At 39.4% G+C, this 23,272-nt stretch overlaps 1 protein-coding gene across 1 annotated transcript in view; it reads right to left on the bottom strand.

Moving 5' to 3' along the window:
* The window catches only part of MYOM2 (myomesin 2), a 108,774-nt gene that overhangs the window by 42,710 nt on the left and 42,792 nt on the right, over window positions 1-23,272 (bottom strand). The window contains exons 12-19 of the mRNA XM_006260944.3: window positions 21,622-21,821; window positions 19,499-19,552; window positions 17,658-17,785; window positions 13,338-13,521; window positions 11,676-11,850; window positions 9,471-9,592; window positions 6,048-6,235; window positions 3,938-4,064 (exon numbers count right to left, since the gene is read on the bottom strand). Coding sequence (XP_006261006.1) covers window positions 3,938-4,064; window positions 6,048-6,235; window positions 9,471-9,592; window positions 11,676-11,850; window positions 13,338-13,521; window positions 17,658-17,785; window positions 19,499-19,552; window positions 21,622-21,821 — 1,178 coding nt within the window. The remainder of the gene's footprint in view (window positions 1-3,937; window positions 4,065-6,047; window positions 6,236-9,470; window positions 9,593-11,675; window positions 11,851-13,337; window positions 13,522-17,657; window positions 17,786-19,498; window positions 19,553-21,621; window positions 21,822-23,272) is intronic.

The following is a 23,272-nucleotide window of genomic DNA, read 5'->3' as shown; positions in this document are numbered from 1 at the left end:
ATTTTACCTTCATAGGGTCCTCTGCAAATCCCAACCCTGTGGCCTATGCAACCACAAATAATTAATTTTCCTATGAAGAGATTCATATGTGAATCTTTGGAGGTTTTCAAAATCTGGCTAGACAAAACTTGGTCTCGGATGATCTAATTGGGAATGGTCCTGCTTTGAGCAGGGGGTTGGACCAAATGACTTCCTGAGGTCCCTTCCAATTCTAACTTTCTACGATTCTATTTATCCATTAGAAGATGAAAGAAAAATGCATTGCAGGATGTGATGGTGTATACTGTCACAAGACAGAGGACTATTTCATTCTGTTTCATTCATGTGGAATAATTCATTAGATAATATTGTTAACTCACAGATACACCTGAGACAAAAAAAAAACCTACAAGGATTTAGTTACACACCAGTATGATGAACTAAAAACCTGTTACTCACACTGAAAATCTTGCATAGAGTTGTAGCCTTTCTGTGGAAAAAACTTGTTTCCATCTTAAAAATGACTTCCTCAGTAACTACAGTAATTATAAGTATGTTGTTGCCACATCATATTGGTCCTTAATCTTTTTATGTAACGGTAATAGGCCCAGATACTGGCTCCATCTTAATTAAATCACAATTCCTCTTCATTGCTGCTAAGTCGTTTTCTAATACTACTTTCAACAAGGCTTAGGGAACATTTTAACAGTCCTGTTTTTAGGAGGGAGAAATTTATTGATACCTATTCAGTTAGCTGCATAATGAGAATTGAAAATAATGCAATCAGTCCATGGAACAGAAAGGTCACGTAGTCCGTTATGGAAATGGAAACTTTTCCTGTCCATCCACACGTTGCTTTAGAAATTGGTTTAGGTATTTTATGTGTGTGTGTATTTGTGTGTAGATATAGATATAGATATAGATATAGATATAGCTCTACATGTGTGTGTGTGTGTGTACACACACATACACACACACAAATACACATGCATGCATAATATATATATAATATTTAATCCAAGGGTACAAATGCTATGCTAATGTATATGGTGTGTACTGTATGTAACTACATTGACTTAGTAGACCAGGGCTGTCCAACTTCTGGGCAGCCATATGCAGCATGGGCCACAGACCTGGGGGCCACACTTCTTGTGTCCGCCCTCGGCTGTGCTCCTGACCTCACATTCCAGCTCTCCCCCATCTCCTGCTCCTGGAACATGGTAAACCACCCTCTCCCAGTCACATGCACCATGAGGGTATCCCTCCCTGTAGTTCAGGTAGCCCAGCTCCCCTATACTCCTTCTGGCCACATAAATTACACAAGCAGTCCACCTGAGGTATGCTGCACCAGGCAACCTGGCACACTCCTACTGCACTGCCTCACCTCTGAGAGCAGGGACAGGAACCAGAAGCCAGAGGAGAGAAGGGGTATATGCAGACCCCAACCACTGAGGCCACAAGAGCAATAGTTGGCGTGGCAGCCAGGTGAAAGCCTGTGGGCTACATGTTAACTCCTCACAGGCCACATGTGGCTTGTGGGCCATCAGTTGGACAGCCCTGCTGAAGATTGCAGAAGTAATCAGTTCAGTATTTTCCCACTTTGCAGAGTAACTGCCTCACTGAGATTTAGATGATCATAAACACTTACAAAGGGATCAGAAAATTTGATAATGGGTAATGATAATGGAAAGCAGGTTATAGTCCCTTATACTAGTACAACATTATTGAAGAAAAGTTTAATGGTTTAATAAGAATTTGGCTAAAATGTTTTCTTACCTAAGCAAAAGCTAATTTTCATATATATAATTTAAAAGGAAACATCAAATTCTCCTCACTTAAAACTCCAGCCCAGCCTCACAGTTATAGTGTAAAGCACTCATAAGACCACGAGAAATTTAACTTGTTTTACAAAAGTATTTCTAAACTTTTTTAGTGAAAAAAAATTAAATGCATAATAATTAAAATTAAAATTAATTTAATTAAATTTAACCTTATCAAAGAAATGAATAAATATTGTGTATTTATCTCAATTGTTAAAGTGCTAGTATTAACTCTAGAGTCTAAAAAAAAAAAAACAAAAAAAAACAACTGCTGAACTTTCCTGCAGTACCCATTGAAGTTTATGGTAAGATTCCTGGTTTTGCATCCCAGAATATTACAATTAGATTTTGAACTAAAAGTACAATGTTCAATTGTATTATTTCAATACCATAAGTAACTGTTGGAAGCAAGCTTTGAAATATGTATTATATTGCTAGCCAGGGATCCTTCAAATCATGTATGCTTTTATTAAGGTTCAGCCTAAGCTACCTTTATTCTTCCAGAATAGTGCCTTATATAACTAATTCCACTGAAGTCAATGTGTCCACTCATGGAGAAAAATGATACTCAGCTTGAATAAGGACTCCTTTAATAAGGAACCTCATATTAAATAAAATTTGGTGGAAAAATCATTCTGCATGCTCTCTAAGAGCAATCTTTAATGGTTCAAGGCTAAATATATATTTTTAAGTATTTGTGGACTGGGAACCTTAAGTCAGTGGCATTTGCTTATTCAACATTTTTAAAACTGAATTTATTGTTTGTGATTAACAGTTCTGAATGCTGATATTTGAGGTGCATAGACAGCAGCACAGAAATTATTGCTATCTCATCAGCAGATCGTAACAGTAAGTTCTGCAGGGACCAACTTAATTTTTTGATACTTCAGGGCTCAAACCCTGTTTTATGAAGTCATTGGGAAGAGAGAGTATAAACAGATGTCTCCCTTCTGCCTCCATAAAAATTTTCATAGCAGCAGAAGTTTCAAGCAAGTAGACCTCCATGTCCATTGCTGCACTCCAAGTACCTAAAAGGTTGCCATTACAAAAGGTAGTCATAGTTTGTCAAGCCATAAAGCCGTAGTTTGTCTTGCCATCATAAATGGCAAGACATATTTTTGGTTATTGCGTGTTACAATAATTCCCCTTCAGGAGATTCTCACAGTGTACATATCTGACTGCTTTATCCTGACTCAGGGCACCCATTTGCAAAAGGAGAACCTGCACGGGATTTCCCTTCTCCCATGCAGACGCACCACAAGAATCTCGTACTTGGGATTCCTGCAGCACACATACCTGGCTGACTTGGGATGCAATTCTGCAAGCAGGAGGAACCTACAGGGGATTCCTATGGTGTACCTATGTCACTGCCACACCCCATCTCGGCACAGCACCCAGGATTACTGTCCCTCAGGATTGGGTTCCTGAAGCCCTGAGAGCAGCAGGGTCTTGATCCTGCATGACATGCCAATGAAATGGATCGGCTGTGCTGGGAAATATCCTGGCTCTGCTGATCTCACTCCAAAGATGACATCTGTTTGTAGCCACAAACTGAATACAATAGGATATAGATCATTCTCTTAGTCTTTGCTCAACACTGTTGGTCTGGTAAAGGTTTCCTACCTGTTCCATCTTATTATAAATTGCTATGTTATGTTCGTCAGGGATAGTCCATTCCAAGAGTGCACACCGACCCTCAGGTCTCTTGAAGTAGATTAAGAACATAATTTCATTTGACAAAGAACGCTGAGCAGTTATCAAGTGGCAATGACTTTTGTTCACAATCGATCTGTGTCTGACTCAAATCAATAGTTTTATAGGATATAGTCAGTAACATGTGAACAACTCAATCTACTTGCAGTATATCACTTACATGTCCACAATGGGAGCATTCAATAGGTACATACATGGCTGAGCACATGTTCAGCCAGTCACAGCCTACTGGGCATGTTCAGTCTATGCTACCTACAGGACTGGAAAACTACAACCTAGGCACACAAAGGGAAATAGAATTTCAACCCTAGTCCATCCCTCTGTCCCAAGGCAACACCTACACAGCTTTGTGTACATGTATTAAATGGACAGTGCTGCAAGGCATATATATTACATTGAATATTATAAAGAAGTGATAGACTTACCAGGTTCTGGCATTGTCCAGGTTTCACATTTAAAGTGCTCACTGGGATCTGAAGGTTGGCCTATGCCTACAATGTTTGTAGCAGCAATTTTGAATTCATAGAAGGAATTTTCTGTCAGATCCTCTACCTTTTCAGATGAGGCAAGAAACAAATAACTGAGTTGGTATTCAAGACCTCAGAAATGTAATAGCTATAATACAAATTCACTCGTTGATTTATTCATTATTAAACACTTGCCAACATGCCAGGAGTTTTACAAGGAAGTAAAATGAGAAGGTCCAAGAATCTAACAATTTCACCCAGAGAGCTCATACAGGGCTAAATGAGAACATCTAGGCAGCCTGTGATTTCCCAGGAAGAGTCCCAGCCTTGGCCGACAGATATACCTTTCAGAGGCACAATTCCCTCCTCTGCCCCCTCTTGCTGCAGTGGGAAATACACCTGCAGCTCCATAAAAGGTGAAGCTTATGAATGGCCAGCTAAGATCAACAAGGAGAGGGTGATGGAGAGGACTCTTATGTTCCCTCCTTTCCCTCCAGCCTTCTCTCCATCTACTTGGTTGCAGAGGCAAATATTGGGAGAGTAAGGGCACAGGTTAGCCCAGGACAGAAAGTGATAATCAACCTGGAATAATAAAAGAAGGGAAGATAACAGAAAACTATGGGAAAAAGGAAGGAAACTGATGTCTTGGGGAAGATGTATGTCTACACAGTAACGAAGTCCCCGCATTTGATTTGCTTAGGTGAGTTTTTCCAGTCATTCTAGGGGGATTTTATTTGTTCATTTTAATTATTAACAGGCAATAAGAACATAGGACTAGGAGGAGCTTCCTGAACCATACAGCACAACAGAAAGAAGGAGAAAGCACTGGGGATGGGATTAGCAAAGCAGGATTTATATGTAGGGGATCTAAGCCATTTTTATACCTAAAATATGATCTTTGTGATTTTTCTGTCCTTTCCACAGCCCTTTGCTTTTTTCAAAGAGTACATTATCACCAAACTCAGTTTTGGAGCCCACACAGGCTGCAAAGTCTCTGGACTTCCCTTTGGCTTTCTCCCTACCCCTACTGGAGCTCTGCAGTTGGAACCTCCACAGTCTGGAGAATTTTTTTCACATTCATGTTTTACTGTATTAGTAGAAGGGAGGCTGCAGCTGAGGACAGGCACTGCTGATGGAGGAACTAAAAGATCTTAGATTTTCACAAAGAATAGAGAAACTAGGGCAATATTCTTTAGAGAAAAAGGAGATAATAAAAGGAATGTAACATTTAATTTTTGATGGGAACAGAGAGATACATGTTGGAAAGGTTATCTAAAAGAGTGTCAAATCCAAGATCAAAGTGAAACTAGACTAAGCTTGGGGAACAGCAGGTGCTAATAAAATCTAGCGTGAAATTCTTAATACAGGAGAATTAATATATAACATAGCTAACATTAGCTAAGGTAACTAACAAGGCAATACAGCCATTAAAAATAATTTTTAAATCCCCTTGTTCTTATATTCTGTACCTGACGGCCTAGCCTGCTTCTAGCAGGGCACAAAATAATGTGTTCATCTAAAAGCTCTCTACTTTACTTCCATCAGCAATTCAGCCCCGCCACTTCAAATGACTATGTAGATAGCCCCTCCTAAGTACAAGCATAGCCACATTGCATGCTGTGAACCTTAGAAACAAATTAACTGTACATTTTCCCTTTGTTTATGAGAGCATAAACAGCCCTAAAAAGCACTTCCTAGCCCTGTCCATCCATGTTTCTCTACCTTTGTCTCATTTCTCAGTACCCATCTGCTCTGCCCTGGAGACCAGCCTTTTCACTCCACTGCCAGGTCTCAGAGACACACCTGTGGGGTTTTCACACTGACTCTTAAGCCATAAATGCCATTTCTGAACTCCTCTCTAGGCGTATGGTGGTTGGGGGTGATACTGCATTGCCAGCATTCTCCTTTGCAATCCTCTCTACTCCAATTCTCAGGTTTGGTGAAAGAACTGGTCGAGTCATGGGAAATAAACTTCAGATAATGTCTCTCCAAAAATATAAAACTTCTTCAAATGCAAATAAATAGTAAAAATAGCGGCTGAATCCGCAGGGAATAAAATAATACCAACCGTATAAATCCTTTTTTTAATAGGAGAGGAATTGACTTCATGCCAGTTACGGTGGTGAGCCTCACGTTTGTCTATATAATAACCAAGAACTGGAGAGCCTCCACTGAATCTTGGTAGTTTCCAGCCAAGAGTCATTGAGTGACCATCACAATTAAGAAGTGTGATACCATAAGGATATGATGGACAGGCTATGAGAAAACAAGGATATAGAGTGTTAGTGCAGTGTCTAAAGCACAGCAGTGTTGCAGAACATGGTATTTTTCACTCTTCTTTTCTATGTAATATTATATGTAAGATATTGCAGCTTTGCAATGAACTGTAAATTGGGAACCAAAAATGCGCTTAGGAAAACAGGAATCCTAGGCAAGGTAGTTGTAGACAATTGAGAGCAAGTAAGAGCCCCTTTGCCAAGAAAATTTTTGCTGCTATACCTGCCCAGTTATCAACAGGTTTTGCATTCTTTGGCAAGTATGCTGATAACAACAGTTATAAAACAGTACAAATGGAATAGAATGTGACCTGCATAAACACCTTTCTAATATATTAACTTGTCTGAGTAGGTGAAAGGAAGGAACATTTTTATTTAAGAGTCTTTAATACTGTTAATTAATTAAAGTAACATTTGACCAATTATTCTGGAATCCTCTGTGTCTCTAGATCACACTTCAAAATGCACTGCAAGAGAAGTACAATGAGCTCTGTTAAGATTTGTAAACCCAAGCTTTGTTGAGACTAGAAGGCTGATGTCATCTATAAGTTTTACCCACAGTGTTATAACTTAAGAAGTCAGGAGCAGGCATGTTGCCCACAAAGCAAGGAGAGTTATGAGACTGTTTTCTTTTGCTCCTTATTACAGCTACTTTAGGGACACTGACAGACATTCAAAAGAGGTACAATAGGATATGATGCATGAGCCCAACAATCATACTACCTGCCATATCGCATGTGCATGGCTTGCAGCACAACTGTGGTACTGAATATCAAATCCCATCATACCATATTGCTGGTGCAGAGGAAGCCCGGGAACATGATCCCAGGCTTCCCTTGAACTGGCAGTCTTCATTCCCATGGCTGGGAACCCCATCAGTTGATCAAAGCTTCCAGTCCTGGAGACATACCATACACTCCAGTGGTTGAAAGCTCCAATCAGCTGACAGCCATGGCAGCACATGGTTCACACCTATGGCTCGGAGCTCCAATCACTGATGGAGCTCCCAGCCATGAGACCTCATTGTGGTCCCCCAGCTGGGAGCCCTGATCAGCTGACCAGTGCTCCCAGCATCTGGAGAACACAGGATTAATCAGTTAATCATGTCTTAATTGTAATATGTGTTGGGAATTAGCACCCATCAGCCTTGGCACCATTTCGCATTTGCCATCTTTGATCACAACTCTGCCTAGAAACACCATTTCCTGGACCTAGAATGCTACAGACAGTGCTGGCTGAGCTGCTTGCCTTTGAGACCCTCAGGAAATGTCAGGTATCACAGTTAAAGTAGAAGAAAATCTAACTCAGGCCTTGATAAGGTCTCTACTTTTATAGCTGTATTAATGATTAGCATAGGGTACTGACAGTAATCAGCACATATAGGTGTTGTTCCTTTTTCAGATGAGGTCTCATGCTCTGAAGGATCATTCATAGCCAAATATAATTAAACATTTCAGTGACACACATCAGAGAAAATGTTTCAGCATTTCATGGTGGCTCTGGCTTCCACTAATAAATTAGGGTTTACCTGTTGTTGCTATTTCATCTTAAGCAATAATGAACACAGTAAAAACTCATATAGATCTATAAAGTCATAATACTGCAAACACACTTGTGAATCACTTCTACTATATATGTATTTCTGCTAGCTTCCCATTGTGACTGCTGACATGAATCAAAGTTAGTCAAACACATACACACAAGTGGGCAAGATGTGTTTAACAATGCACCCCATGCAACATACATGTTCATAATTCTATGTTGATAAAAAATGAAACAGTGAATTTTACTTTTTTTTAGTTTCACAGCTAGCTAAATAATTTCAGTGGTGTCTTAGCATAAGTTACCACAACGTTAAATAGTGTAGGCATTAGAATCTAGAGTGAACGGATGTAGACATGTTAACCTACTACCTACCAATATGAGATATACTTCCTCCTAAACAATCAAATAGAACAGATTTGTAATTAATAAAGCAGCAAAGGCCAGGAAAAAGACTTCAAACAGGGATTTTCAACAGCAGATCTTTTAAAAGATTATTTTGGTAAACTGTGTTTATTATCTTCTGTCTACAGCTCTAAGAGAGAACAGATTTAATTAGGTGTTTTGCTATAAGTCTTTCTTACTGAAAGTATACCCTGTTAATCAAACTGATCTTCCCAGTGCAGGACTTTTCTATGGATTTTCATTCAAGTCTCAGGGCTCTGAATTCAGTGGAGGAACCTAGTCAGAATACAAGGGGGTTATAATAGTTGTGTGGGGCCAAAGGAATAATTCTGCCGTCCAATAAACATTCAACTCATACTGAAGCCAGTGGGAACTGGGGTTGCAAAATTGTATCGCTTAGATTGAATCATTGTTTTCAGGATGCCAGAGGAGAGGATGCAAATGGTTTTCCCAAGCTGTTTTGTGTCAAAAGGGAATCAAGGTTTGTGTCACCCTACAGAGGCAGTCAAACAAACTTTTCTGTTTAATGTAGCTTTGCAATAATAGTGTCACCTGAAAACCAACCCAAGGGGATGGATTCAATGATAAACTTATTTGCACCACTCAGCTGTTACACAGCAACCTCTAGCTAGTTTAATCAGATTGACTGATGCTTTTGCATTACCAGAGCAGAACAAAGCAGCTATGATATGGCACTGAATCTGGCCCTGTATTTTTAACATGATCTTTTATAAGCAACTTCTTTTTATTTTCTCCATTTATGCTATAGCCAAATGCATGAGTAAACACTACTAAGATAAATATGCTACAATCCCACATATTAGCACTCCATTAAGCATGGGACTCAATATACAGCATGTTTACTTTAGTATAACTCACTGTGAACTTCATATAAAAAGGGAAAGGACATGCAGCATACATATTCAACTATGCTAATATAACTTACTAGATCCTCATGTGGAGTTAAACAGGAGTGAAAGTTTATTCAGTCCTCCTTTCCAGGAGTATCTCAGTATCTGCTTCTTTTCTGGGGTAGCTACTACCAACTCTATCACCGAGTGGTGAGCCATATGGCATCTTGTAGCAACTACCTAAGGAGCTGTTCATGTTTCCTCTCCAGAAACCAGTATACCTTATTTCAATGTACAAAACCAATGTTTGCTACACTAGTTTTAACATGTTATGTGTCCAGCCACTGAGACCAGAAGAGTTAATTCATTCCAAAATTTTAACTCATTAAAAGTTGAGTCGCACAGAATCACACTTACTAAGGGCTGCTTGTACTGTTATGGGTTCAGACTCCTGAGAATTTTCACTGGTTCCAATGGCATTCACAGCTTTCACACGGAAGATGTACTTCTCTCCAGTATCCAGGCCATGAACAACAAACCTGATTTTAAAAAAATAAAAGCAATAAAGCAGCATGTATCTGGATTTTAGTTTAAAGCTTCTGTCAGCTAACTTTCCATACTGTATTTGGAAAATATTTGTATCTTTAACATTGTGAGTTCATCTCAAGGATCAAGTGAATTCATCTCCTTGGGTGCATCTACACATGAAATTAATTCAACTAAATAAACTCCAGGTCAGTTTGTGCTGGAGTTTATTGCTCCTGAGCATAGTATTTACACATTGCCCAGGACTGCAACATGTTGAACCAGGGCAGAGCAGCCCTAGCAGGCAGAGGGCCCCAGAGCTATCCAGGGCTGTCCAGAGCTATCCAGGGATGCCAGTCCAGGGATGCTTACCCTTCTAGGTGACCAGCTGTCCAGGAATGCCAGTCCAGAGATGCTCCAAGCCAGTTCAATGTGCTGCAGAGGGCTAGGTGAGGCACAAGGGTGATCCAGTGCAGGCTAGATGGCAGGTAACCTCTGCATTGTAGCACTCCTGTGCCCCAGCCATCTCCATCAGCATCTATACGTGTGTTGCAGCACACTAAATGATGCTGCTGTAGGATAGTACTTCTGTTGGGCAGTACTATCTTACAACAGCATTTATTAGCTTACTGCAGCCTAATAGGGCTGCATGTATAGACTTTGACATTTTATTGCTGAGCTAATTAGGCAACTCCACAGTAAACATCTTGTGTACATGTGCCCCTTGTGTGTTTTCCTAGGTACAATATACCCTATTCAAAATAATAAGTGTAAGTATGGCACAGCAGAGTATAGTGAAAGAGTCACTGTGCTGAAATTTAGGAACTATGGATGGTATAACTGGCACTAACCTGCTGTGTGGCCTAAGGTACTCCACTCTGTCCCCCTGTTTTCCCTCACATTTTTCATCTTGCACACACAACGCATTTACTTAATTGAAAATTGATTTTATTTCATAGTAAAAGTGGAGAAGATACTCAACACATTAAATCACTCAAATCTAGGATAAAGTGACCCCTTAACTGCGTGGAAAAAAGGATTATGTAACAAATTGCATGTCAACTCCCTAGGCCAACAGTCAGCAAAGTTTTCCAGCTGTGTGCTGAATCCTAGGTGGGCTGTTGCTAGGACTGAGCTGCCACTACTTCCCCCCACTGCCTGGCTGTGGCCTGGGATGGGAAAGTTCCCCACCACTCAGTGGCTTGGACACTTTACTGGAGCATGGGCAAACCCCCTGATGCTGAATGCCACCAAAGCTACAGCCTCACAGTCTAGATCAAATGGTTCTTCCAGTCAGATCTGGCCCAGGAACCATAGGTTAAGAACCCTTCCCCTGGGTATTTCATTCCTGGGTAGCCATTTGCTCAATGTAAACTGTCTTCTTTACCATATAGTGATCACATACTAGAGTAGCTCTTACCGCAGAAAGTTCGTTTGTAACCAAGTTAATTTACAATGATGTAACATTCAGCTCAAATTACCCCGTAATAATAATGTCAAGTTTCTGAACATTTCAATGCTAATACTGTCTTGACATACACTTCTGTACTGTGGCTAACACAATGTAGTCTCAATTACGGTTGGAGTTGCTATATCTAGTAGCTGTGACATTACAGAATATTGTAGGATGTGGGTATGTCATTACTGATATGTGCTCCAGGTTCTACAAACATATAATCAAGAAATAATCCTTTTTATCATATCATAGAGCCACTCTTGGATAATTTGATCAAAGGATTTGGAAAAATATAACATCTTTATAAATTAATACATAATTCACAACATATAGTATGCTAGTATGAATAGGTACAGGAGTATACAAATGACATGTACAAACTGCATTTGTTGAGTGATTCTAATCAAAACAGCCCATTTGGGGAATTTGGCTACTGATTGTCAGAAATAACTATCATAAAGAAGGTAAGTCAAGAGTTGAACAACCCAGGTAAAAAGAAGGAGATAGTGTTAAGCTTATATTTAATCAAAACCTATGAAAATCATTCCTTCAAATATCTTTCAAGGTAGCCTTAAAGAGGCGTGTATATTAACATTCAGTAGACTTCAAAATATGTAGAAACAGAAAGATATTATCAGTACCTATTATATTTAATAGGTTTATGATTACTAGATTCCCAATGATTCGATCCCACCACAGAATAGTCAATGTAGTAGCCAAATAAATCTTCTTCATGTTTTGGCTTATCCCACTGTACGACAACTGATGTTTTTGTATTCCTTGTGCCTACTACACGACCAGGAGCAGATGGGACAACTATGCAAAAGAAAGACATAAATATTCGTTGCATTTAAAGACACTGATACATAAGCAGGTAGCAACTAAATTAATCTGGGTACAGCATTATATAATTTAAACTATTTAGATTTCACTAGCTCTGACTTTTTTCTTAATATCATTATGTGATACAATGGCATGCTTCCTTTCCTGTAATCCATATAACTGGTTACTCTTGATTGCATATCTCTACTGCTTTTAAGCAAATGCTTAAATTAAGCTAGTTAAATGCAGAAGAACTCCCCAATGGATACAACAAAATACCTACCTCTGCTCAACACAACAGACTTACCAGCTGGAGGCAGCTGTGTCCGGTGTGGTGAGACCTGCTGCCTGTTTAGTCTATGGCCAAATCTCCGAAGCGGCGCTGAATCTTCGGATCTGATTCAGCTGAATCAAATCAGGACAGTGATTCAAATCTCCCAATCTAATCACTGTCACTCCAAATCAGCTGAATCCAAACCTGAAGCGAATACTTGCCGCTTTGCACAAGCCTACCACCCATTGCCTCAGACCACCTGAGGCCACACAGCCCTCCCTACCCTTCAAGGTGAGCAGCTGTTACAGGCAGGGGACAGCCAATGGGACACAGCAGCAATGCATCTCCCCTGGAGACTGGGGGGAGTGGAGTAGCCACACCTTTCCCAGACCAGAATCACCCCAGTCTGAAGAAGGCACAGGAAGCAGGGGAGAGGAGGTGGTTGCAGGCTAGAATGCCTGTGTACTTCTTTTCCTAGAAAGATTTCTAGCACTGGAAATTTTCCAAACATTTCTGTTTTTAGAAATGAGTGCCCATTCCTACCTACAATCGCCGTAAGTAGGAACTATTAATATCTGATACATGTTTATTTGTCACCAATGCTTGGACAAAAAATAATCACATCGTAGTTTTTTGTTCTGATAAGTTTAAGGCTGGGCTTCAGGTATATGATTTAGTTGAATTTTGAAATTTGCCACTATATGTCCAGCCATACCCTTGCTATCACTGAAATGCAACAACATCTATGCAATGGGAATTGTACATGAGCCAGAATTCACAACAGGGGTTATTAGAAAGAGAAATGAAGCCTATATTATCTAATTGAACTATAGGAAAATGTAGGTAGCTTATAATTCCCTGAGTTAGATAATATAATTATCCAAAAGTAGAGTGTGGCCAGAACATCTGGTCTTCCTTTTGTGAGTAGTCACATTAACGAAGTGCTGCTGAAGAAGGACTAACTGAAATCAATGGAATGATTTAACACTTCCATTTCTCACCAAAAAAACCATGCTAGTGATGGAGAATCCTGAATATTAATTCTACAAAAGTGTGGCACAGTTTTCTTACCTGATCCCTTGTATGATAGTTAAAATACATATTTTTATAAAACCGAATTGGATTGCCATGCATGCTTCTGAATTTATAAAGAGTTTGTTTATTTGTCATTTTAAAATAATCAACAGCATTTCATGAACTGTCTTACCAATGGTATCCTGTGCTTGAATAGGTGGTGTTATTTCAGATGGGTCACTAATGCCATGTTTGTTTGCTGACAAGACTCGAAATACATACGATTTTCCTTCTATAAGGTCAAACACTGCATAGCGAGGAGATTTCACTGCCACCTGAGCATTGACCCTCTGCCAGCTTCCACTTCCAACCATGGACTATAAAAATAAAAGTGATGATTACTTCATAATTGTTAAAAATTGAGCATACCAAATGTGTTCATGAAGGAGAATAATTTTGGAATGCCTGATACCCATGCATACAAATCCTCACTGCTCCTACTGGTAACTACTCTACAGAGGAGATCTATATGCCTGTCTATCTGTGTCCATCTATCCATCTGCATGGAGCAGGCTAGCCAAGTGGGGTTAGCACAGGCACATAATCACATGGGAACATTAGAAGACATGATGCCGAAGAGATAGAGGCAATATCTTTTTTGACTCCCTTGTGATAGTGGATAAAGTACAATATTTTCTAGCATACAACACATTCGGTAATCAGATGGTGGAAACTGCAGTGTGCATTATATGCAAGAAATATGGTAAAAATTGTTGAGATCATAATGAGCAAAAGGGATAATACAATCTGCATATGACTCACAGGGCACAGAACAATGTACAGGCTCTGTTCCTTAGCTGTTGCTAGTCAGTTACTTACTACAAGGAAAGACTTTTTTTTCTTCATTCCACCTTTCAAAAGCAGACATATTGGGCACGTCTACACAAGACACTTTACTGAGCAGTAAAGCTAGTTACTGTGCAGTAAGTGTCCACATCTACACATGCCGATGCTTATTGAGCAGAAATTGGTTCTAATTGTGAGTAAATTTTGCTACCTGAAAATGCAAGTAACTAAGTTACTTGAGATTACTTACTGTGCAATAGCAGACACCTAACCACTTCAATTTAGGGCCCCATTTTCAGCTACACATGCAAAATGAACAAAGCAGTTTGTAATTTGTACTGAGCTAGACCTGGCTTTAGTGTATATGGCAGAAAGCATAGTGAAAGATCTGGAAAACCAGTGCTCTGAGCGAACTATTCTGCACATTAGTTACCCCAAATAATCAGTTGACCCAGAAAAAAAAGCCACAGTTTATTTCAGTATCCTTAGGATGGCTGAATTGTCCAGTAGACAGCTTGAGTAAAAGTGTCTTAGGACATACAAAGACAGTTGCATAAACATTATAGACACAGAATTCTATACGAATTATATGAGCAGCATATTTACAGTTTCAGACTGTGAATTCCTTAGAGAAAGAATAGTCTTTTTTGGCTGTTTTCTTAGCAGCTTATATGTAACAGGTGTTACCACAAATAAATGATACAAAGGTAAAACATCTACAATCCATATTTTGAAATCCCTTTGATAGATGCTAAACTCAGACATTGCTCTTGGAAACAAAAGAAAGAAGCAGCAGCAGCAGAAGTAACATTCATTTTCTTCTTTAATGAAAAAGATGGGAAATATGTAAATAGCATTTTTTTTGCATATTTTATATTTTGGTACTGAGCCTTGACTTGAAGCAAATTAATTGTGGGTGCTTTAATGTGACAGAAACAAGAATCAATTCACTGGTTTATATTTAGTTATAATTTAACATCTCAGTGCATTTCTAATATATTTTAGAGTTTTCTTCTCCAAACCTCTCTGTTTAATCATATCCCAGAGTACCTGGAGAGCACATACTGCCCTGCCTTGTGGTTCACATTTGAATTAAGCCAACTGTTCATATAGGTAAACATTACTCATACGAGTCAAGATTTGCAGGGTTTAACATTCATTTGTATAAAGAAATTATAGCTTTAGAATTCTTGTGATCATTTTCCTTTAGTATTTTTTTATGTAATGAATCAAGTGTTTGTTATTGCCACTGCTTTCTCTTTATATGGATATTTTGTCACTGGAACTATGAAGAGCTTCGTAAGTAAACCCTGTGGATATCAAAAATTTCAAGTGCACAATTGATGTCAGACTCTGATCCAGGATACATTTCAGCACAGAGGGATTATTATTATTATAATTTATGTGTATTACAGTTACACAATGGGGCACAAATAATGAAACATGCAGTGTAGCAAGACAGAAGACACAGAGGGTCCTTGACTCTAAGTGCTTTCAATGTAAGTGCAAGTCAAGTGACAACAGATGACTGTACTATCAGAAAGAAGAGTTCAAGACCACACTAGTCTGCATAAAAGGCAGTGGGATCTGAGTACATCTGTAGCTTAGATGTAAAGATTTTTGTAGGAATCATAGAAAAGGAATGTGTTAAGGAGTGCTGTAGAGGAGGATACCATGGGGGCAGGGGGGGCTTCTGTTGGGTATGTGGGAGAGCATCAAAGAAAGCTTGACAGTTGAATAAGTGAATGATAGAAACTGATCACATGTGGGAATTGAGAATTCCATAACAAATGCATAACCTAAATATGAGTACTTGGGGTGAGTTGGGTTGTCCACAGTGATCTGAGAAAGGAGGTCTTGGGGAAAGGTTAAGAACTCACTTTGTGTTAAACTTAAATTGACAGCTAAACATTGAGAAGTCTGAACAATAACCTGATATGTTAGTATAGAAAACAAGAGAGAAACCTGGAAATCTCTGTATTGACAGCACAGAATGGTAGTTGAATTTGTTCCCCCGATGAGAGCAAAGAACTTTGAGGAATCCCTACAGAAAGTTGGAGGGCAGCTGAAGTACACACGCAAATGAAAAGGAGATAAATACATTAAGATAGAATACAAGTCAAAATTTACCCTGACATTTGAATTCACAACTCCCACATGCACCTGTAGACACACTGGAGTACCATGGAGGTAGAAGAACTTCAAGAAAGCTTGGAAGGTAATGAAGAAGAAGATTGCAAGAAGAGCTGGTGGTGCCAATGACTCATGATAGATCAAAGATTATGAGTATCCTCACTAGTTCTGAGCTTTAACTAACAAAATATCATTAGAGATGTTTGTGACAGCTATTTTAATTAAATCTAATGGGCTGAGTCTAGGATGAGGAAGGTTTATGATGGAAGGAATTTTACAGAAAAATTATAAATAATACATTCAATGAACTTAGAGATGAAAGATGACAGCGAGCTGGAGCACTAGTTGGATAGGCAAATAAAGTCAATCGTGAGTTTTTTGTTTCTTTTTCTTTTAGAGATGATTGTCTAAAGCGTATTTTTATGATGTGGTGGAAAGAAGCAGAAGAGAATGAGAGGTTAAGGAGAAGAGTAAGGGAGGAGAGAAGAGTGGATGGAAGGTGACTGGGAGATGTGTCATCACTGAGGCAAGTGGAGTAGTTTGAAGAGAGAAAAGCTGCATCTTTGAAAGAAAGAAAAGAGGAAAAAGCTGGAAGATGCGGAAGAAAAAAGAAGCCAAATAAAGAAAGAGCAGTGAAATCTTGGTAAGAATGAAACTCGGGGGGGGGGGGGGGGAGAAGGAGGGGATTTGAGAAATTAGTCAAAAATGGTAAAAATATGGCCAGAATTGTGAGCCTGAAAATCATTTAAGTTAGAGAAACTGAGAAGTTTATCTAGGAAGATATCAGAACTGAACAAGCATACATTTGTAGGGGAGAAGTCAGGCTGAACCTGAGTCTCCCCCAGAGGGGCTCTGCAGCACAGAGCAGAAGTGGGAGAGACTGGTGTTGAAAGAGGCTTAGCCTCCCTCCTTGTTCAGGCGGGTCGGGTCAGGTGGAACAGAGCATGAAGGAAAATTGCAGCCTCCTGCACAGGTAGGCAGGCAGTTGGTAGTTTATAAAAATTAATGGAGTTGGCAGAGCTTGGTCTCCTCTCCCACATCCATCCACAACTATCACTGCAGAAGAGACAGACAGTTGTGCCATGTAAAGAGCTGGCATAATTTACTGTTTTCATGGAGGAAGTGGGAAGAAGAGACCCAGTTATGGGTCACAATTTACTCCTGGGTCTGCTTCAAAGGCACAGCAACCATAAGTTCCCTCTTATTAAAGGCAAGTTGCAAAGAGTCAATGAAGCTTTGAGAGATAAGCTTTCCATTAAACTACTACAGTGTACTGGTACTTTTGTTCTCTTTTTAGGCAATAGTGAGTAAATAGCACTTTTTTTTCTCTGCATCTTGAATTTCAACACTCATTAAATCATGTAATAAGATATTTGATTATCCATGCCTTCTCTAAGGTGCCAGTGTGAGGTCCTGTGAGACCTCAGTGAGAGCTAGTTTTATTGTTAGTTCTGTGGCTCTGAAAATTATTTGAATTTAATTGTATGTGGCAATGAAAAGCCTTACAGCTGAACGCAACAGTACAGTACCGTACCTTCTCAATGAAATACATCAGTGGCTCTTTGCCACGGGGAACAGGTGGATCCCAGCTGAGTACAACATATGTTTTGCTGGTTTCTGAAGCATGTACATTGGTAGGAGGTCCTGGAATCTGAATATCGCCTGGAGAAGTAATAAACTTACAAGTGTTAAACAGTAGATTAACACCCAGGTCAGCACTTATGCTACAGCTCATCTTTCTGAACTCCCACCCTACAATGCATTTCAAAGCTACTAAAGGCTAAAATATCAGCTTTACATGTTACTAGCTTGTTTCATTTCTATTTTAAGGAACTAAGTATGCAAATTAAAAGTGGGCTATTTATTTTCACTGCTGAAATAAAATATTCAACAGAAAACTTTCTATCTCTGTGCATTTGTCTCACATGATTTTTCTTTGATCATATTTGAATTACTTTAATCAGCTGTGCAAAATGCCTTGATAAAGCCACTTGCTGTATGCAAATAAGAGATGCTTGATCAAAGACATAAGTCCAAGAGTCGGTATCGAAAACTGAACCATAAAAATTCCAGAAGGACAGTACGTTTAAATAGAAAAGGAGCTTAAAGTTAAGTGTACAGGAGGAAAAAAACATACTAAAGATAGCTTCTCTAATATGGATGGTGTTACAAGCCAATATAATTTAGATCTGCCCTACAGAATCAGAGACATGCAAATGTAGCATACAGCCACCTTTGTTCCTACTTTCTCAAGTAACTATGTCATCTGGAGATTAGTTGGAGTGCAGCACTTGTCTGCCCACATACCCCTCTCTATTCCCACCCAAGGCCTGCAAGGAATGTGATGATGAGCCAAATTGAGGGAATCTTAATCTGCCCAAATAGGGCAATTTATTGCCACTCTGTGCCACAGCAAAGGCCATGTTCTGTTAGTTGAATGGACATTGAAAACCTGGTACAGGCAAAAGGTGTTTCAAGCCTATAAATGACAGCTTCCAGCATATTCATTTATCTCTGAATAAGGTATCACCTGGCAACAGTTCAGCAATGGCAATTTGGGAGATATCCATAAATACCCTGTTCTTGCAGCTCAAAATGTAGTAGCGTGAGAGGGATTTTAAGGTATTTGGGGCATTTTCTTTTTTTTACAGCGCAACATTCTGCACATATCCAATAAATGCTTAGAATTCCATCTATAAAAATAGAAAATGTCTTTTCCACATGACAATATAAGTCATAGAAGGTGAAACTATAACAATTTATTCACAAAGACATTAGAACTACAAGTTAAAAATCCAGGCTGAAAATGAGTACATTGGGAGTTAGTCTTCTATGGCACTTCTTTTTCTAAATAAAAGCAGCTCTTAAAAGCAACTTGGAAGTTCGCATGCAATAATTTACATCACTTACTATCCTCTTTAATGCATTTTTATTTTTATCCCCTACAAATGTGTCTTTGTTCTTTGCAAAAGCACATCAATTTGTTGAGTTTAAAACAGATTTGTTGAAGTATAGTAAATAAATTATTTTAAGTACTAAAAAAGCCTATTTTCAACATAATTAATGGGAATAGGGAAAAAAAAGACTCTCATAGACTTCACAGGGCTAAGTCCCAATAATGTTCACCCTTTAGAATTCCAAATCTGACATAATTTGTATTGTAATACCGCACAATCAAGAACTTGACCTTATCCTACCCCTCAGACTTTTGCATTAACTGATGTTATCTGTGGCTTGTGAGGTAGGATGCCTGCTTTATTTTATATTTACAAAGCACTTGTTCACTAAATAGATTTTTTGCAAACTCTTATGTTACTGATTATGTTCTAAAATTTCTTGGATGTAAACAAAAGAAACCATGGAAGAGCTACATACCTTCAAGTTCATCTTGAGAAATTATAATACGTCTGCCTTCATCCACATGAATAGCTGCAGATGAAAATATTGTTATAATTAGTTTCTGGATTACTTTAGTCTATTTACAGATTTTGAAGCTTATTTTTGTCAATACTGAAGACCATTGGGTAACTGTGCCCACTATCTCAGTTTTTGTATTATAACTTCATTATAGTGTATTGATTCTGTCACTGTTAGGGAAGTTACACATTATACCTGGATCATCAAAGGCAGGGGTGGGTAATTCATTTGGCTGGAGGGCCACTTAACGAGTTTTGGTGAGCTGTCGAGGGCCATGCATATAAAATATTTCGGAAGATACCATTTTAACATTTTAATACCCACCATCACTTCCCTGCCCTACCTGCTACCCAGAGCAGCACAGCAGGGGCAAAAGGAGGAGGAGCTGCTGGAGGTTGAGGGGGTTCAGCAGTAACCCAGGTGGCTGCAGCAGTGGCAACAGCAGCCCCACTAGGAAGTCGTGCATGCTGGTCAGGGCTAGAGCCAGGGTCTGCAGATTGAGGGAGCTCAGCAGTAACTCAGGTGGCTGCAGCATGGCAGCAGCAGCCATACTGGGAAGCTGTGCATGGTGGTCAGCGCTAGGGCCAGGGTCTGGGCTGGGACCATCCAGTGGGTGAAGGCAGGGCTGAGTCCCATTAGGAGTGCTACAAGGACAGCCAGGCTGGATACAATCAATTGGCAGGCACCCACTTGTGGGCCAAATCCAATCAGTTAGTGGGCTAGGTTCAGCTCATGGGTTATATTTTGTCCACCCCTGATCTAAGGGCACTTAACATGAGCATCCTTAACTTGTGCTAAGTGCCCTCTGAGCTTCTCAAAGTTATGCTACTTCATGCAAGGGTTAACTCTGGTCTGTGCTACCTCATTCATGTTAGGGCAACTTCAGTCCACTTCAGGGAGATAAAAAGCAATTTGCAAACTTCAGCATCCCAGGATGCATCACTTCCAGCTGTCCTCACCCGCCCAGAACAGAGGTAGAGCCCAGCTGTCCTGGCCCCCTAGCCTGGCCCCTGCTCTCCAGACCTATACTGGCAAGTCAGAGCTGTGCAGGCAAGAAACAGTATTAACCCTTAATGTGTGACTGCTCACAGACCATTGTAAATCTAGCAGCACTTAATATTCCATAGCTTTAGTATGGCCTAAGGTTAACATGTAACTTCACCCTTACTCACATTGAATTAATTACATGAAAAGTAATGGTGACAGTACCATGCTGTTTAAAGAATAATTAAAACGTCCTAGAATTATATTGTTAATTGATGTTCTCTGGCATAGTAGCAAGGCATCATGTTATCAGTTGAAATTTGGGGTTGAGGACTACCTTGAAATGGCAGTGGCAACTCAATGTTTACAGGAGAGAAGTGACTGTGATGCCTGTTGCAGAGGGCCAGTGCAAAATAATTTACATTGGGCATTAGAAACACATAGCCTTTGTGTTAGCCTTTTGAACAGAGCTAAATCTGAGCTGAAAGGAATGTCCATCTAAACTACTCTCCCCTCTGACAGACTACAATAGTAGTACTAGAGATCCTACCCATCTGCCTGTAAATTTGAAGTTATTTTATCAGGGGTGTACAATGGGGGGGAAGAGAGGGATATGCTGCCAATGACAGCCTGAGGAAGAAGACTGAGACTTTTATTGCCTGTGAATTCAAACAACAATTATTTTCTATTCAGCTAATATAGATATATTGGATAATATTTTCAAAAGTGTCTTTAGTAGCTAGGAGAATGAAGTCTATGGAAAGTCAATAAGTGGAGCTCCTAAGTTGCTCCTTCATTTTGTTTTCTTTTTTAATGCTATCCATTTTAGTTGTGCATATTTCTTAGATACTAAGTTATCCTGCAAATATGAATGTAAATGAACTGGAACCATTCAACTCCTGACAAGTACCTAGTATGGATCTTTTTGCCAGTGTGGGCATCTCTGTCTTATAATGAGTAAGAAGGTGCACACAAGAAAATAATGTAGGTAAAGGAGAGGTTCAAAACAAAGAGATAAGTATTGCCCAGAAACAAAACCTTTCCTTAACATTTGAATGGTAAATACAGAACTGCTTCTTAGTGCTTGCAGTACTTACTTTGTAACCTGTCCAGGTCAACAGGATCAAGAGCTGCAACTGGGTCAGAGACTCTCGAATGCCTGCTGATACCTGCTTTGTTCACGGCTCTCACACGGAACATGTAAGACCGTCCCTCAAGCAAGCCGGTTACAGGATATTTGCAGATTTTGACTGGAGCATCATTGCATTGCACCCAGTTTTCAGTGCCTACTTCACACCTTTGAAACAGAAAATAAATTCATTGATCAGCATTCCATAATAAACATATGCGATTAGTACATACCAGGCTTACATCCATGCATAGGCTTAGATCCATAGCTGATATGAATGAGTCATCCCTCATTGGCTTTTAGGAAGCCCCCTGACTGAAACCAGGTATGGGTTTAGCCCACAATATTAACTAAGAAATATAGTTCTGTTATACTTCATTTTCTCTGACCTTTCCAAATTCAGTCTAGCCCTACTCATATCCATTCAGACTACTACTGCAAAGATATGTTATTGGTATGTTGTTTTAACCTTGTCACCTTTCTCTTTTCCTTAGCAATCTGTTCTCTCTTGCATCGTAATATTTGTCTTCATTTTCAGGACCCTGAATAGTCTATTCTCATCCTACCAGTCAGCTCTTATTCACCTCTCTCTGGACTCTTTTTCATTATTCAGTTCCCGCCTCTGACAAGGTGATGACGATCTCCATTACCTACTTGTGGTTTTACCCAGGCGGCCCCTTACATTTGGGAAAAGCTCCCATAAACAACAGCTAGAGTCTCATTATCCTCTTTGAATCTTTCTTCCCAATTGTTACTTTCTGTGATGCTTACACTGCCGGTAATGTTAGCCAATATTAATCTCATTGTTTTCTTGTACGCTGCCTCCTCCCCCCCCCCCCCCCCCCCCCCCAATCTGCCTACATGTATCCATCTGTTGTTTCCTGTCCTTTACAAAGACTTAAGATCATTGGGGTAGGAGATGTCTTTTTGTTCTATACAGCATCTACCTCATAACTAAAACATTTCAGTGCTACAATAATCCAAGTAATAACAACACTACAAAAGGAGCAGTACACTAATTCATCCATGATCTACAGACCATTTAAATGCCATGCTTTATTCTGCAGACAAGGTTCCTTGGGTGAATTTGATATCTTTTATTAGACCAATGCTTTATTCTGAGCATTTAAATAGGCTTAAATAATACACATACATTGTTGAGTCCTCAGAGGCAGAATAATTTCTCCCCCAGTGATGACCCTTTAAGAGTGGTTCAAGACTATCTCCAAGAAAAAACAAAGGTATTTGGCATACAAATAGCACAGTACAGAAACAGGTAAAAATGTATTGCAAAAATGAGTAACTACTAAGTTTAATATAGAGCACCAAATATATTGAAATGATATCAGTAATATTTTTGTATATAGTAAATTGCCATTTTTTAATATTAAGGTTCAGATTCTCAGGCTCTGAATATGATGAATTTACACCAATGTAGTTGGTTATTACCTTTCTAAAAAAAGGATCAGGCACACATGTACAGCCCTGTACCACTGTAATTCGCTCAGATCCAGTGTAGAATTACCCCAGGGAAAATCAGAGGGAAAATGACACTAGTGTATGTTACACTAGTATTAGGTGTCTCATGTCCTCAGCATATACTAGTTAGCCTTTGGCTT

The sequence above is a fragment of the Alligator mississippiensis genome, chromosome 1 (assembly GCF_030867095.1).
Source record: "Alligator mississippiensis isolate rAllMis1 chromosome 1, rAllMis1, whole genome shotgun sequence".
In the NCBI taxonomy this organism is placed as follows: Eukaryota; Metazoa; Chordata; order Crocodylia; family Alligatoridae; genus Alligator; species Alligator mississippiensis.
The sequence above is the reverse complement of the archived record's forward strand: the minus strand, read 5'-3'. Positions and strand labels throughout refer to the sequence as shown.